The 18,390-nt window shown below is 41.7% G+C and overlaps 1 protein-coding gene across 1 annotated transcript in view; it reads left to right on the top strand.

The window, feature by feature from the left end:
* The first annotated feature begins 327 nt into the window (after window positions 1–327).
* Window positions 328–18,390, top strand: part of LOC129715239 (kinesin-1 heavy chain) — an 85,859-nt gene continuing 67,796 nt past the window's right edge. Inside the window, exon 1 of the mRNA XM_055665100.1 lies at window positions 328–767. Within this exon, the coding sequence (XP_055521075.1) occupies window positions 642–767 (126 nt within the window). The 5' untranslated portion in view covers window positions 328–641. The remainder of the gene's footprint in view (window positions 768–18,390) is intronic.

Genomic DNA, 18,390 nt, shown 5'->3' with positions numbered 1-18,390 from the left:
GTCACCTCCCCGGCGCTGGCTGAGGGCGCGGTTACGTCACCTCCCCGGCGCTGGTTGAGGGCGCGGTTACGTCACCTCCCCGGCGCTGGTTGAGGGCGCGGTTACGTCACCTCCCCGGCGCTGGTTGAGGGCGCGGTTACGTCACCTCCCCGGCGCTGGTTGAGGGCGCGGTTACGTCACCTCCCCGGCGCTGGTCGAGGGCGCGGTTACGTCACCTCCCCGGCGCTGGTTGAGGGCGCGGTTACGTCACCTCCCCGGCGCTGGTTGAGGGCGCGGTTACGTCACCTCCCCGGCGCTGGCTGAGGGCGCGGTTACGTCACCTCCCCGGCGCTGGTTGAGGGCGCGGTTACGTCACCTCCCCGGCGCTGGTTGAGGGCGAGGTGACGGCTGGGAAACGGGAGCTCGCTTGCTCGCCGGTTTCATGGCGGCCATGTCGGATCGGAAGTGAAGTGAAGGAGACAAGCGAGAGCTGAAGGAAAAATTACAGTAACCGGCCGCCAGGAACGGAAACCGCTTTCCCATAGTTGGGAGAGAAGGACCAGCCATCGATAACGAGTGCGAAAGAAGCGGCGTTGGGGGGGAAAGTTTCGATATTTCGGATGGTTTAACATTTCCCCCCCCAATACAATATAAAAGGGACAATGGCGGATCCGGCGGAGTGCAGCATAAAAGTGATGTGTCGATTCAGGCCGCTGAATGGTTCGGAAGTCCAACGCGGTGATAAATGTATCTGCAAATTTCATGGGGAAGAAACGGTGGCGGTCGGGGTGAGTGTTGATTTTCTGTTCACTGTCATCCGCCCGGTATTCTGTAAAGTAACCTTGTAAATTATTTTGCATAATAGACAAGCTCAAGTTTGATCTGTGAGTGAATCTGTTGCTGAAACCGGTGGCAGGAGGTGCCCGAAAGTGAGTTGGAGCTGTAAAACCCAATGCATTCATCTGTCAAGGCGTCACGTCGAAATGTGTGCTGTTTAAAAAAACTTCTCCCAAGTCTGTTACTGGTTCAATTTTATTTTTAGAGTAGAATCGAAGATTAATTCGCACCTGGAATACTGCATAATGCCACGTTTGATTTTGGAGTTGGGTGTGGGTGTTTTAAAATGTACAGGAAAAACACCCTGTAAATCTTGGTCTGGGTGCAATTCTTAGAGCTCGTGGCGAATAGGCTGGCCTTAAATTGACATTGGTGTCGATCATCTTTTTTGTATATTTATTTTGGGAGGAGGCGTTGGAATGATCTCTTCTGCTTATTAGGCGATCCCTCGCTAAAGTTTTTTTATCTTATAAGAAATGAATCGAGATTTCTAAAAGACAAACTTTCTTTCGTGCATTTGAATAATATATTAGTTCAGATTATCTTACGTGATTGAAGATGTTGGAAGATACAGCCAGTTTAGATTTGATACTGGCCAGACTTGAAGATTTTCCATCCTGAAAGATGGCTGGCCATGAAGGAAGTTTTGGAAAAGTATTTAACAGATGTGCTCAATATTTATGAATCCATTTGCCTCTGGTGCATGCAATAATCTATATTTTGCTTCCAACTGTAATTCTTATTTGTGTAGGAAAGAACTGCAGATGCTGGTTCAAATCAAAGGTAGACACAAAATGCTTGTAACTTTGTGGGACAGGCAGCATCTCTGGAGAGAAGGAATGGGTGACGTTTCAGGTCGAGACCATTCTTCAGACTGATGTCAGGGGAGTGGATGATACAGAGATAAAATGTTTTTGGACACAGTAAGACTGATGGGAGAACTGGGGAGGGGATGGAGAGAGGGACAGCAAGGGTTACTTGAAGTTAGAGAAATCAATGTTCATACCGCTGGAGTGCAAGATACCCAAGAAAAATATGAGGTGCTGTTTCTCCAATTTGTGCTGGGCCTCACTCTGGTAATGGAGGATGCCCAGGACAGAAAGGTTAGATTGGGAATGGGAAGGGGAGTTAAAAGTGTGAGGTGCTGGTTGAATTCTGTAGAAGGGTCTCGACTCGAAACGTCAACCTTCTCTCCAGAGATGCTGCCTGTCCCGCTGAGTTTGGTGTCTACTTTTGTAATTCTTATTTACCCGTTTCCTGCTTTGTATAGATCCCTGTTGCACTTTCAACATTACAGCTAGCAGTGATTAACTTTATCATATCACTGTCTATCTTGAACGTTGTCAGTTCACTACACCAAATCATTTGAAGTGTTAAGACTGCTTTTCTGATAGACAATAGGTGCAGGATCATGGCTGATCATCCCCAATCAGTACCCCGTTCCTGCCTTCTCCCCATATCCCTCGACTCCACTATTTTTAAGAACCCTATCTAGCTCTCTTTTGAAAGCATCCAGAGAACCTGCCTCAGGCAGAGAATTCCACAGACTCGCCACTCTCTGTGAGAAAAGATGTTTCCTTTTCTCTGTTCTAAATGGCTTACTCCTTATTCTTCAACAGTGGCCCCTGGTTCTGGACTCCCCCAACATCGGGAACATGTTTCCTGCCTCTAGCGTGTCCAAACCCTTAACAATCATATATGTTTCAATGATATACCCTCTCATCCTTCTAAACTCCAGAGTGTACAAGCCCAGCTGCTCCATTCTCTCAGCATAGGACAGTCCTGCCATCCCGGGAATTAACCTTGTAAACCTACCCTGCACTCCCTCAATAGCAAGAATGTCCTTCGTCAAATTACAGGACCAAAACTGTACACAATACTCTAGGTGGGTCTCACTAGGGCTCTGTACAACTGCAGAGGACCTCTTTGCTCCTATATTCGATTCCTCTTGTTATAAAGGCCAAACATGCCATTCGCTTTCTTCACTGTCTGCTGTACCTGCATGCTTACTTTCATAGACTGATGTACAAGGACCTCCCCTTTTCCCAACTTGACTCCATTTAGATAGTAATCTGCCTTCCTGTTTTTGCTACCAAAGTGGATAACCTCACATTTATCCGCATTAAACTTCATCTGCCATGCATCTGCCCGCTCCCCCAACTTGTCCAAGTCACCCTGCATTCTCATAGCATCCTCCTCACAGTTCACATTGGTTGTAGTAAATATTGCAAAATGTTGCAAAATGTTCCACAATGCTTCCCAATGACACTATTAATCAAAAATTAACACTAAGGGTTATAAAGAGCATTGGAGTTGCATTCTAGAAATACGTCCTACTAAATGATAAGAATGATCTTTAGTTTAACTAGTTTCACCTTTGCCCCAGACCCGTTAATTTCTTTGGTTAATGATAATTTTTCAACCTTTGAGAATTGACAATTGGCCCAATCTTTGAGAATTGACAATTGTCTTTGCAGATGAGGGTGACTGAATTTCTACCATCTTAACATGTAGGACTGATTTGCATCTTCATTTCTGAAAGACCTGGCTCCAATTTCTAATGCTGTGCCCTCAGAATTATCAATATGCAGAAACAGCCGTGCTTCTCTGAAGAAGTTCAATCAATCACAATTTAAATTCCGGGGGCCACAATTTCAGTCTTGTGGAGTAATATCTTTCTGTTAATCTACTTTGTCCTCCCTCTAAGGCAATAACATTGTTTTTAATTTTTGTCCAAAACTGCAATAATTTTGGCCGTATAAGTTTCAGTCTGAAAATATTAAGGTAATTAGAATTATTGGTTGTTTGTATTCGTCCATAATCGCTCTGGGTGCATAGTTCTCGTTGGTCCTTCATTGCTTGTAGGTTTTCTGCTGATTCCTTCATTCCTTTTAGGCAAGTGTCTCAAGTGAACATTTTTGATGCATGCTTAAATTTACTTGCCACACACTTATCCATTCAATTTATTTATATTTTTGTAATTTGGTGCATCTGCTTATTTTGTGCTATCGACAAACGTACGCGTGGCTTTCCATCTCATAATCTGTGTCATTTTAAAAGTGGGCTCATTATTTGCAAGCCCAAGACACATCCTTGCTGGATCCCAGGGAGGATCTTATTAGGAACCAACAGTTACGTGTTTTCAACTTGAATTTGTCTCACTGTTTCCTAGTCAGCATGATAAATTGCATGAACTTTAACTTCAGCTATCTCTTATGATGGGCTTTTCCAAATGCTTTCTGGGCACCCTTTTAAGTTACTTCCATTAACATTCCCTGTTTCATACTTCAATAATCTTTTATCAGTTTGTCAATTGGGCTCAAACAGCATGATCTGTCTTTGACAAATTCATCCTGACTTTATGATTGACTGAAAATGTAAGATGTACAGCCATCAGTCCTCAATAATTTCTTGATAATTACTGAATTGGCTAACTGATCTATAGTTCCTTATAGTTTATATTGATCCTGTCTTAAACATTTATATGGTAAGATTTTCCAAATAGATCGAAGATTGGAAAATTATAAAGAACATCCGCAATGTTCTTAGCTTTGAACTCTTGGAATGGGAGCAAATTAGATCTATTGTAATCCATTTTAGAGTTTATTTTCTTTTATAATATTGTAGGTTATATTAATTTTGGCCATGTATATTTCTCATTCAGTTTTTGCTTTCTTGATAGAAACAAAAAACTGCAGATGTTCGTTTACAAAAAAAGACACACAATGTTGGAGTAACTCAGCAGGTCAAGCAGCATCTCTGTAGAACATGGATAGGTGATGTTTCAGGTTGGGACCCTTCTTCAGACAGTCCCAACTCAAGACATTACCTGTCCATGTTCTCCAGAGATACTACCTTTTACTTTCTTGATATTAGGGTACTGACCTTTTCTGTGTCCCATGACAAAACATGATCTATCAATGCAGCTATTTTTGTGTTGTTTACAAATATTATCAATTTAAAAAGACGACATTTCTGTCAACCACCCCATTTTTACTAATATAATTGTACCATTGCTTGTTTTTTTGTACCCTTACAAGTTTCATTTTCACTTTTTTTACTTCTAATCTGTTTTAGAATTTGTATATTTCCTCTTTCGGTATTTACTTTTTTAACATATCTATAAATATTCTTAGTTTTCATTAATGTTTGTTTTTTAAATTAGGAATTTAGATTTCTTGTTTTTTTCATGATCATTCTGGTTCTGCAACATAATAATAATTACTTTTAGAATCTCAGTTCTGCAGTTACTTTTCCAGTTTGTTAGGAGTTGTTAAGCCTTCTAAGATATTTTTTAAAGAGCCTCTTGTTTGGTCTTGAATGTAATGTTGCAAAAAAACCTTTCCTTACATTTCAGAGACTTGCCACTCAGCTTTCAGATATGAACAGTCTGCTTGTCCATAACTACATGCAAATTAACCTTCAACCCTTGTAACAGTATATTTAGTTATCAGTCCTGGTCATTTTGAAACCATGATTTGGAAATGGCTATACTATGTTATACTCTCTATTTTGACTGTAATTCATTTACCTTGTCTTGTACTCCATGCATGTGCAAGAATGTTTTTTTTCTGCCCCACCATTCTGGGATTTTACATTTCTCCTTGTATGATTGCTTTATGTATTTCTGTATTTTTCGTTATAGGAGTGGCTGGATGTGACAAATAGCCTGCTGTCTTTCTTTCCACCTATTGCGGAACCTACCTTTTCCTACTGAAAACCCGCCCTCCCGAAACCTGATAATTACTCTACATTGTATTCCACAGGAATCTAACCACTGTTCCCCCTTTATGACGCTAGATACAGCATAAAGCACCTAGATGTAGTTGGTCTGTTCCCCTACAACACTGATACCAGTTAACCACAAAATGAAACCTGGCTGTTTTATAGCATTCCTAATTTGTTTATTCCTGTTCCTTTTGCATGAAGTACAGTTCATTAAAAAATATAACCCTTTATGTTCCTTATCTTGTTTTGGCTGCCAGAAACAGTTATACTCCAAACAAAATCTCTTCCTAACTCTTTCTTAGTTTGTTCATTCCAATGTAGATCGCAACAACATCATCTTCCATTGATAATGTTTTACCTTCACTCTTGAGAGACCTTTGCCTAAGTTAGACAGCATGTATATTGCACCCTTCACTATGCAGGATACTGTATCTATATAATGGAATTTTATTCAACTACTGTATTACTGTTCCTTTCCTGCTCCTGCTATTCCTATTCATCCTCCTATCCTATGTTTATTATTGTGATTCGACTCTCGGTCCTTATTATCTGTCCCCCAAAAAAGATAAATTCATTTCACCTGTTGCTAGGATCGGGTTCCTTTTTCTCTCCTTTGGTTTCTCCCCAATCCGATCCTATGTCTCCTCTACGAAGCGTGATAAAGGAGCACCCTATCCAGCACTACTTACCCTTCTTTACATGACTGGTGTCTCCAAGTCATTTTTCAATTCAGTGACTCAGAAGGAGAGAGATCTGTTTTAGAGATAGACACAAAAAGCTGGGTCAGACCTCTGGAGAAAAGGAATAGGTGACGTCTAGGGTCAAGACCCTTCTTCAGACAGTTCACTTGGGCTAAGTCTCACTCCACATGTTCTGATTGACTCTTCCTAGTGTAATCTATTATTCATATTTGTAATGCTTTACTCTACCAAATTTTGCTCTACCAAATACATGAAAATAAGCTATTCAACATTTCAAATGCATTTCCATTGGCATTACAATATTGTCCAGATGAGACTTCCATGTGCATGCTTGTAAAGCTGGCCATTGTTATTTTTGCACAACCACCAATTAAATGGATTAATGAATGGATGAATTAATTAACTGCCTAAAATTTTATGAAGTTTTAATCGTTTTAATGAGATCAATTTGCATTTTATTGAACTTTTTTGTTTTTGTGAATTTCAATTATATATGGAAAGTACTGCATAATAGTTCAACCGGTTATAGAATTGTTTATCAACGTGTACAAACCACAAAATCAAATGGGGGAAAATTCATGCAATGCCTTAGCAGCTCAGTATTTGATCTCAGTTTTCATTTGTTTTTCTTGGTCTAACCCCATTCTCCTCTTCTGAGGTAAGGAGGTAGTCTGTGCTCAAGTGCGATTGACATTCAGTTTTGGAATTTTTAAGCCGGTAAATATCACATCGGTAAATATCACATCGGTACAAGGCGTTGATCACTTCCATCAAGAGTTTAATTGTTCTCCTTTGTTATTAGCATTATTGAATCCCCAACATCCTCCTCTGAGTTGGGACTGTTCCTATTGGCCTCACTTTGAGTGTTGTCTGTAAGAATTGGATATGGGTGCAGAGTCTCCTGTGGTACGTGACTCATATACTGCTGTGAAGCATTTCCGCATCCACGTAGTGTAAGTCAGGAGCATATTGGAATATTTAACATTTTATTGGAGGAATGGAAAGTAGTTTAGTATAGAGTTACGGAGTGGAAACTTGTCCTTCAGCCCACTGAATCCGTGTCTACCAATCAAAAACTGTACACTAAACGACCTAAAGTTATGGAGTAATTCGGCGGGTCAGGCAGCATCTCTGGAGAACATGGATGGGTGATGTTTTGGGGCAAGACTTCTTCAGTCACCTTCTATGGTATACTAGTTTTGCATCCTACACATGAGGGGCAATTTTCAGAAACCAGTTAACCTAAAAACTTGCACGTCTTTGGAATGTGGGAGGAAACCGGAGCAGCTGGAGAAAACCCACATGGTCACAGGGAGAACGTACAAACTTCATACAGACAGCATCCGCAGATCGAACCTTGGTCTCTGGCACTGTAAGACAGCAACTCTACCGCTGCACAATGTGCTGCATGATATTAGTTACGTGGAGAGATTAGACAACCTTGGCTAGGTTTCCACTGAAGTGTTGGAAGCTGAAAGAGGCGTCTGTTCCCAGAGGACATAGATTTATTTTGTGAGGGGAAATGTTTAAAGGAGATGTGCGGGGCAGGTGTTTTCCCTACAGAAAGTGGTAGGTCCCTGGAATGCGTTGTCATGGGAGGTGATAGAAGCAGATATGGAAGTTGCATTTATGAGGCATCTGAACAGTCACATGAACAGATAATGAATAAAGGGATACAGACCACATGCAGGCAGGTGGTATTAGCTACTTTGGCATCATGCTGAAATGGACCAGGTGGGTTGAAGGGGCACAGTGTTCCTGCGCTACACTGTTTTGTGATTGCAGCTCCAACACACTCAGTACACAACATCATCCATCATGCCATAACCTTCTTGATGTACACAGCAGCAGTTGCTATAATTTTTTTTTATGGCAATTTTGAAACTGTCTCAAAGCTGTGTGACTACCTGCATAGTGAAAAATTAGTTCTTGAAGAAGACCTTGATAAATGCCAGTTATTGGCCATCTTCATCTAGAGGTAGCCTTGACATTTAGCAACATTATCATCAGAGAGTCTCCTGACATCAGCATCATTGGACTTGCCATTGATGCAACAGGATGAAACAAATAATACTGCACTTACCAGAACAAGGTCAATGGCTGAGTATCCTACGATGAATAACTTGCTTCCTGACATCCTAACGCTGTCCCATCAGCCACAAAGCACAAATCTAGTCTCTGTAGTATTTGACCTTTTGGATAAATACAACTCAAGCAACAGACCACGAGCTTCACACCATTTAGCACTTATCTCCTTGCAAGATTGATACCACACCAGCACTCTGAATATTAATTTTATCACCACCCAGGCACAATGGGTGCAATGTGTGTTATCCATAAAACGCTCTGCTTTCAATCACTTTTGCTAATCCAAGAGTACATCCAAAGTTGTCATCTACCAATAAGGAGGACAAGAGCTTCAGATGCAGAGAAACAGTTGCATACCAACTGAATTTGGATAGTCACCATTCCTTTATTATTGTTGTGACTAATGCTTGGAACTGACTGCCTAATAAAGTTTTGGGATTACCTTAACCAACTGCCGTGGTTCAAGAAGATGACTTTGCTTTTTCAAGGGCAATTAACAACTGAATAACAATGCTGGCTGTGCCAGTGATGCTCAGATTCTGGAAAATAATTGAATAAAGTAAGATTCCCTCTTTAGCATTAGAAAATTAGCTGCAGATCTTAGTCTTATCAAACTGCTCACATGCTGTGTAGACCTTTCATTATAAAAGGATAACTGTTTATGAATGAAGATCTTTATGCTGATGCCCTAACTATAGTGTATGAATGTTTCCAAATACTTTTAAAATCCTTGGACGAAAGCATCTATCGCAGATACCTTGTCATTCTAGTGTAATTTTTTTTTATTGCTGCTGTTTTACTTGCGTTTAGTTTATTATGTATATCGAGGTACAGTGAAAAACGTTTGTGTGCTAACCAGTCAGCGGAAATCCAAAGCATGATTACAATCAAGCCACCTACAGTGTACAGACGCATGATAATGGGAATTACGTGAATAACGTTTAGTTCAAAATTCCAGTAAATTCCAGTACAGTCCAATCAAAGATATTCCAGGGTCTCCAATGTGGTACTTCGTAGTTTAGGACTGCTCTCTAGTTGTTAGTAGAATGGTTCAGTTGCCTGATAACAGTTGGGAAGAAACTGTCCCTGAATCTGGAGGTCAAGTCAAGTCAGATTTATTCGTCACGTGCACATAAAGTGCAGTGAAATAGTTGTTTGTTTTCACACTTCTGTACCTCTTGCCTGATGGGAGAATAGAGTAGAGAAGGGAGAGTGGCCGGGGTGCTACTCGTCCTTTATTATGCTGGTGGCCTTACCGAGGCAACGTGAGGTGTAAATGGAGTCGATGGAAGGGAGGTTGGTTTGTGTGATGGTCTGGACTGCATCCACAATCTCTGCAATTTCTTGCGGTCTTGGGTGTAGCTGTTCCCAAACCAAGCTGCGATACATCCCGATAAAATGCTTTCTACAGCACCTCTGTAGAAGTTGGTAAGAGTTGTTGGGGACATGGCGGACTTCCCAGGAGGTGACGGTGTTGGTATATTCATTTAGACTCAGTATTCATCCAGATAAACTATACGGCCCATGGTTCAGAGAGTTTAAAATCTTTGTATTGTTCCTGACCTAATGAAGTGGAAATCGAATTACATCAGCTAGTGTAAGACAGTGCTATATTCCAAGTGGGAAATGCTGCAATTGGTTAGGCTTTATGGGAGGCAGGGATATTTGAAAAAAGAACTGGTGTAGATTCGAACAAGTTTTAAGGCCAAACAAATAAAGCAGTCAGAATGTCTGTTACATTAAAAAAGAAAAAATAATGTTTTTTAATAATTATGGCATCCTAAGAAGCCAAAACAGGTGAACTGGCAGAATATGAGCCCACTAGATATTGACAAACGAGACGGAGCAAGCGAGATGAGAAACAATTTTGTTTCCAACAACTGATGGGAGAAGCTATAGTTTTCCATCAGGATCGTTCTATAATAAGGGCATGGTATAAACCTACAATGAAACGGCAAGGATCATTATTTATAATTATTCATAAAAGGTGCAGTGAATATCAGAATATTTGTTTGAATATAACTCTTCCACTGATAACCATTAATTTAATCTATTTAATTTATTTTAGGATTATGTATGACTTCAGTTTACTAGCCATGGAAAGATGGCTACAATTATAAGAGATTTACCAAGCAATTTCCCTAAATGTGTGTACGTTAAAAATAAGGTTGACTTTTCATTGTAACTTTGACCTTGATTGTGACAAGTGTTTCTCATAATATTTCTTGCATTAGGAATTTGAGAAGAAATCTGTGTTGACACTTGTAATATTTCTTGTACTGAGAACAAACAGAGGTCATCTTAAATGTTGGACAAAAGATGCAAGGGTGATACAGCTGGTAACATTTTTACGAAGGTTAATTGTGACCTGGAATGCACTAGCTGTGGGCCTGCAAAGCAGAGTTTGATAGGCACTTTGGTAACCAGCTTGGAGGGGATAAACACTGTCTATGAAAAACAGCCTGATGTATGTGTTTTTATTGTCCAAGTGAAGAGTGGAGAGCCAGTGAGAGAGAGTGCATCCTCTGACCTGTTGTGGCGGGTACAGGTTTTTGTTGAGGTAGGTGTTGATATGCGCCATAACCAACCTCTCAAAGCACTTCACCACGTCAAGTCAAGTCAAGTCAAGTTTATTTGTCACATACACATACGAGATGTGCAGTGAAATGAAAGTGGCAATGCTCGCGGAACAACAAAACAACCAAACACCTTGGTCACTGATATTATTGATGCCCTTTAAATCAGAGGGGAATCTCGGACCTCAGTAATGAGAGGGTGAAGATGTTCGCAAAATCTCGAGCCAGTTGGTCTGCATGGGTTTTAAGAGCAAGACCAGGTATGCCAACTGGTACAGATGGTTAGAGGGTTCAGCCTTTGGATCTTCTGACATTGGCCTCTGTAACTGAGATGTAATAAACAAACAAAAAAGTTCAATAAAGTAAAAATATACCAGCATAATGCAAAAAACCCAAAATAAAGTCCAAAGTCCCAGAGGCAACCCAGGCAATTCATAGCTTGGCGTTTAGTTGGAGTTTGCCGTGTTCGATAGCCTGATGGTTGTAGGGAAGAAGCTGTCCCTGGACATGAACGTTTTCAGGCTCCTGTCCTTCCTGATCGCAGGAGTGCAATGAGAGCATTGGCAGGGTGGTGTGGTTCGTTGATGATGCTATTTGCCTTTTTTAGACAGTTCTTCTTATAGATCTCTTCGGTCGGGAGGCCATTACCTGTGATGGACCAGGCAGTGTTTACTATTTTTTGTAATTTCCTTTGTTCCTGGGTGTTTGAGTTGCTGAGCCAGGCAGTGATGCTCTCTACCTGTAGAAGTTCAAGGCAGTATTTGTCAACATACCAAATCTTCTCAAGGAGTAGAGGCATTGATGGGTTTCTTTATGATTGTATCAATGTGTATGTCCAGGACAGATCTGCAGAGATATGCACACCCAGGAATTTGAAGCTTTTGATTCTCTCCACCACCGACGTTGATGAAGGCAGGTTTGTGGATCCTTGGCCTTCCTCTTCTAAAGTCACCAATTAGTTTCTTGGTTTCACTAGCGTTGAGAGTAAAGGGCCTGTCCCACTTGGCCGTCATTTACGCGACAGGCCGGTAGTGACTGACGCGTGATGGTCGTGTGCGTCATCATGCGTCCGCACAGCCTTCTGGAGCACGTGAAGTCATTTGAAGATAGACACAAAATGCAGGAGTAACTCAGCGGGACCGGCAGCATCTTTGGAGTGAAGGAATGGATGATATTTCGGATCGAGACTCTTCTTCAGTCTGAATCCAATCATCTTGGCCCCACTCTGGGAGTAGGAGTGGGGGCGGATCCAGATCCGCAACGGCCATGAGCCCTAGGCCGAGCTCAGCGATCGTTTGCCTGTTTCTGCTGCTGTTGGAGGTGAGACGTTGCACCGTGCCAGGGTCTTGGGCATGTCCCACTTTGGCTGTCAGTTACGCTACAGGCCGGTGGCGCGTGAATATTTTGTGCAGAACGAAGTCCACACTCCTCCACACCATTCCATGCACCCCTCCCGCGCTACCCACACGCTAGCACGTCGCGCGAATGACAGCCAAGTGGGACAGGCCCTTTAGGCACCATTCAATCAGTTGATCAATCTCCCTCATTGTCCTTCGTAGTCTAACCAGAGTGTATATATTATATGTTTATTACCAACATAATTTTTGTGACTTTTAACAGTCTCTTTATTTTAATTGCAGTATTGCACTGAATGCGTATCATAACTGGTATTTCTGCTTTAACCAGTTTTTATTCCAATGACCCAATGGGTGGGGTGCCACGACGCTCGGTGCTGGGATCCCAGTTGTTTACAATATATATTAACGATTTAGATGAGGGAATTAAATGTAACATCTCTAAGTTTGCGGATGACACAAAGCTGGGTGGCAGTGTGAGCTGCGAGGAGGATGCTATAAGGCTGCAGGGTGACTTTGATAGGTTGGGTTAGTGGACAGAAGCATAGCAGATGCAGTATAATGTGCATGTTGTCACTTGTGGGCAGAGTACCAAGGCAAATTCCTTGTATGTGAGTACTTGGTCAAACCTATTCATTTACTCATCATTTATTTATTTGTTTTATTATCAATGTGAGGCTATCCACTTTGGTGGCAAGAATATGAAGGCAGATTATTATCTGAATTGTCAGATTAGGAGAAGGGGAGGTGCAACAAGACCTGGTGGAGTGTTGTGTGCAATTTTGGTCTCTTAATTTGAGGAAGGACATTGGTGCTATTGAGGGAGTGCAGCGTAAATTCACCAGGTTAATTCCCAGGATGGCGGGACTGACATATGAAAGAATGGGTCAACTGGGAAAAATATTCCCGATGTTGGGGGAGTCCAGAACCAGGGGTCACAGTTTAAGATTAAGGGGTAGGCTATTTAGGACTGAGTTGAAAAACGTTTTCCGCCAGAGAGTTGTGAATCTGTGGAATTCTCTGTCACAGAAGACAGTGGAGGCCAATTCACTGGATGATTTCAAGAATGGAGGGATATGGGGAAAAAACCGGAACAGGGTACTGATTTTGGATGATCAGCCATGATCATATTGAATGCCTTGAAGGGCCGAATGGCCTACTCCTGCACCTATTTTCTATGTTTCTATGACCCATTGTTGTTAAATGGGATTAATATAGATTAGTATAAATGAGTGCAATGTTGGTGTGGTCTGAATGATTAACCCTATGATGTAAACTATAGTATTGTGATTAAGGAAAAATCAGACTACTATTGTAGCTTTCATGTGATTGCTATTATCAGTGTCTGATTTGCAGTTGATTAGTAAAACAGTACCTTCAACTCATTTCTACCATTTATGGCTATATTGTCAATCATTTGATATTCATATTGTTTGATATGCTTTGGGGAGCAAGAATAAAAATTACTAAATTTGCGTAGTAAAAATCACTAAATTATGAAAAGTGCAGCACGGTGGCGCAGCGGTGAAATTGCTGCCTTACAGCGCCAGAGACCCGGATTCCATCCTGACTATGGGTGCTCTCTGTACAGATTTTCTACGTTCTCCCCATGACCTACGTTGGTTTTCTCCGGGTGTTCCAGATTCCTCCCACACTCCAGTCACACAGTTTTGTAGGCTAATTGGCTTGGCAAAATTGTTCCTACTGTGTGTAGGATAGTGTTAGTGTGCAGAGATCGCTGGTCAGCGTGGACTTGGTGGGCCGAAGGGCCTGTTTCCACACTGTATCTCTAAACTAAACTAAAAAATAACTACTAGAAAATTACAAGACCATAGCCAGTTGTTCCCTCAACACATTTTAGGAAGTAAGAGCCATCAGGCTGTGTTTCCCATTTCCTGCTTGAATGTAGAAACTGAAGCAAGGATCCAATACAGAAAGTTGTACATTGCTGGTCTGAGGAAACTGACAAGCTCCAACTTGACTGTTTTGGTTCAGGAGATTGGTCCAGTTGCAAACCTAAACGGAAACGCCATTGCTGTCTCAGACGTAAATAGTAGTTTGGACTGCATACCAAAGAAATAAATTAAAATGTACACCAGTTGGCATGCATCTTGGTCTGTGACAACGATATACCAATCAACTGCACTTAATTTTCACTGCTCTTTAGTTGCATTGTACCTACAATCTGTAAATAATTGGTTACACGCTCAATCAAATTAATTAAGTTGACCGCATGGTTTACTCTTTGGTTTTGCTTATACCCCAACGACATGGACAATATTCCGCTTTGGTCGCTTACAACCCATTTGTATGAACATTGAATTTTCCAATTTTAGGTAATCTCTAACACCTCCCCCCTTCCCTGTTGTCCAACGATTCTCACCTATTTCTTCCCCAACCCCCCACTCCTCCCCACATTCAATCCCCTGGCTTCACAATTTGCAACTCTTCATTCTGTCTGTCTCCCACCTCTTGCTGTTATCTCTGGCGTTTGTACCAAACATCTGCCTGTAAATGATGTCGCACAAATGACGCTCAAATGACGTCCGTGGGACAGGCCCTTAAGAGCTAAATCTAAGTCTCTTGAAAACATCCAGTGAATTGGCCTCCACTGCCTTCTCTGGCAGAGAATTCCACAAATTCACAACTCTGGGTGAATTTATTTCCTCATCTCAGACCTAAATGGCCTAACCCTTATTCTTAAACTGTGACCCCTTCTTCTGGACTCCCCCAACATCAGGATCATTTTTCCTGCATCTACCCTGTCAAATCCATTAAGAATTGTATATGTTTCTATAAGATCCTCTGTCATCCTTCTAAATTCAAGCGAATACAAGCCCAGTCGACCCATTCTTTCATCATATGTCAGTCCCGCCATCCCGGGAATTAACCTAGTGAGCCTATGCTGCACTCCCTCAATAGCAATAATAGAAACATAGAAATTAGGTGCAGGAGTAGGCCATTCGGCCCTTCGAGCCTGCACCGCCATTCAATATGATCATCGCTGATCATCCAACTCAGTATCCCGTACCTGCCTTCTCTCCATACCCCCTGATCCCCTTAGCCAGAAGGGCCACATCTAACTCCCTCTTAAATATAGCCAATGAACTGGCCTCAACTACCCTCTGTGGCAGAGAGTTCCAGAGATTCACCACTCTCTGTGTGAAAAAAGTTCTTCTCATCTCGGTTTTAAAGGATTTCCTCCTTATCCTTAAGCTGTGACCCCTTGTCCTGGACTTCCCCAACATCGGGAACAATCTTCCTGCATCTAGCCTGTCCAACCCCTTAAGAATTTTGTAAGTTTCTATAAGATCCCCTCTCAATCTCCTAAATTCTAGAGAGTATAAACCAAGTCTATCCAGTCTTTCTTCATAAGACAGTCCTGACATCCCAGGAATCAGTCTGGTGAACCTTCTCTGCACTCCCTCTATGGCAATAATGTCCTTCCTCAGATTTGGAGACCAAAACTGTACGCAATACTCCAGGTGTGGTCTCACCAAGACCCTGTACAACTGCAGTAGAACCTCCCTGCTCCTATACTCAAATCCTTTTGCAATGAAAGCTAACATACCATTCGCTTTCTTTACTGCCTGCTGCACCTGCATGCCTACCTTCAATGACTGGTGTACCATGACACCCAGGTCTCACTGCATCTCCCCCTTTCCCAATCTGCCACCATTTAGATAATAGTCTGCTTTCCCGTTTTTTGCCACCAAAATGGATAACCTCACATTTATCCACATTATACTGCATCTGCCAAACATTTGCCCACTCACCCAGCCTATCCAAGTCACCTTGCAGTCTCCTAGCATCCTCCTCACAGCTAACACTGCCCCCCAGCTTAGTGTCATCCGCAAACTTGGAGATATTGCCTTCAATTCCCTCATCCAGATCATTAATATATATTGTAAATAGCTGGGGTCCCAGCACTGAGCCTTGCGGTACCCCACTAGTGACTCCCTGCCATTGTGAAAAGGACCTGTTTACTCCTACTCTTTGCTTCCTGTTTGCCAGCCAGTTCTCTATCCACATCAATACTGAACACCCCCAATGCCGTGTGCTTTTAAGTTTGTATACCAATCTCTTATGTGGGACCTTGTCAAAAGCCTTCTGGAAGTCCAGATACACCACATCCACTGGTTCTCCCCTATCCACGCTACTAGTTACATCCTCGAAAAATTCTATAAGATTCGTCAGACATGATTTACCTTTCGTAAATCCATGCTGACTTTGTCCAATGATTTCACCACTTTCCAAATGCGCTGCTGGTCTGTAATTCCCCGTTTTCTCTCTCCCTCCCTTCTTCTTAAAAAGTGGGGTTACGTTTGCTACCTGCCAATCCTCAGGAACTACTCCAGAATCTAAAGAGTTTTGAAAGATTATTACTAATGCATCCACTATTGCTCGAGCTACTTCCTTAAGTACTCTGGGATGCAGCCTATCTGGCCCTGGGGATTTATCGGCCTTTAATCCATTCAATTTACCCAACACTACTTCCCGGCTAACCTGGATTTCACTCAATTCCTCCAACTCCTTTGACCCCCTGCTATTTCCGGCAAATTATTTATGTCTTCCTTAGTGAAGACGGAACCAAAGTGGTTATTCAATTGGTCCGCCATATCCTTGTTCCCCATGATCAACTCACCTGTTTCTGACTGCAAGGGACCTACATTTGTTTTAACTAATCTCTTTTCTTTTCACATATCTATGTCCTTCTAATGTCCTTCTAATGTCCTCAAATTAGGAGACCAAAATTGCACACACTATTCCAGTGTGGTCTCGAACAATATACAATAGGCCATTCGCCCCTTCGACCCAGCACCGCCATTCACTGTGATCATGGCTGTTTATTCACAATCAGTACCCCTTTCCTGTGTTCTCCCCATATACCTTCACTTCTCTATCTTTAAGAGATATATCTAACTCTCTCTTGTAAGCCTCCAGAGAATTGGCCTCCACTGCCTTATGAGGCAGAAGCCCTGTACAACTGCAGTCGGACCTCCTTGCTCCTAAACTCAAATCAAAACAAAACTCAACAGAACAATGTTTCTGGCCAAAACATCATCTATCCATGATCTCCAGAGATGCTGCCTGACTCGGAGTTACTCCAGCACTTTGTCCTTTTTCAGTTGACCCTAACTTGTTTCCAGTTACACTGCTATACATTATTGTATTTTTATAATGTATCAACTCAACAGGTTTCATTATGTCAAGTGTTGGAAAACTTTTTTTGTTTTTTGTTTTTATACCTTTTGGATATTCTTGCTCTGCTATTTATTATGCCAATGTCATTGACCACAAAAGCCACAGACCTAAATGGGATGAGATTGAGAATATTGACTCCAGGAGTTAATTCATTCAGTCTGTGGATTGGATGCGTAGTTGCAAGTGCTTCTGACTTTATTTTTACATTTATCAAGGTCAGTGATGTCAGTGCCCAGAAATGGAACACTTGCATTTGGCACCCAGTGTTTCCACTGGCATTTTGAGCATTCTCAATTGATATGTATTGACTTCAGTGATATATCTCCTTATGCCATTTGCTGTTTTCTACTTTGTCTAGCAATCATAAGCATGTTGTTATACCAAAATATTTGTACTTTTTACGATGTCTACTCCTGTGCACTGGAACTTGATCGGAAACAGTTGGAACCCTTTCAGTTACAGTTCACCTAAGGTATGCAAACCCTAATGTTCTGCATAGAACAAAATATATCTTCAATATTCCTACAGCATTTTGGTTTCAGATTAAACATTTGATTAATCTAACATTTAAAAAAAAAACATTAAGATTGATTGATGGTTTTTGTAACATAGGAATTCAACGAACATACAAATTAGAAATAGCAGAAAACAAAGTGCTGGAGGAATGCAGTGGGTCAGGCAGCATATGTGAAATCACAGATGATGATCACAGATGCTGTCTAGCCCATCCTATTCCTTCAGCAATTTGCTCGAGATTCCAGACTCTGCTTCTCTTGTGTTTCCAGAAAAAGGAGTAGGATCCACACAGCCCCCTCAAACCTGCTCTGCTGTTCAATTAGATTGTGGCTGATCAAATTACAAACTTAAATTTACATTTCTGGCTGATCACTAGTAATTCTTCACCCCTTGCAAGGATCTATC

This window comes from Leucoraja erinacea, chromosome 2 (genome assembly GCF_028641065.1).
Source record: "Leucoraja erinacea ecotype New England chromosome 2, Leri_hhj_1, whole genome shotgun sequence".
In the NCBI taxonomy this organism is placed as follows: Eukaryota; Metazoa; Chordata; class Chondrichthyes; order Rajiformes; family Rajidae; genus Leucoraja; species Leucoraja erinaceus.
Note: the sequence above shows the minus strand (reverse complement) of the source record. Positions and strands in the feature narration are given on the sequence as shown.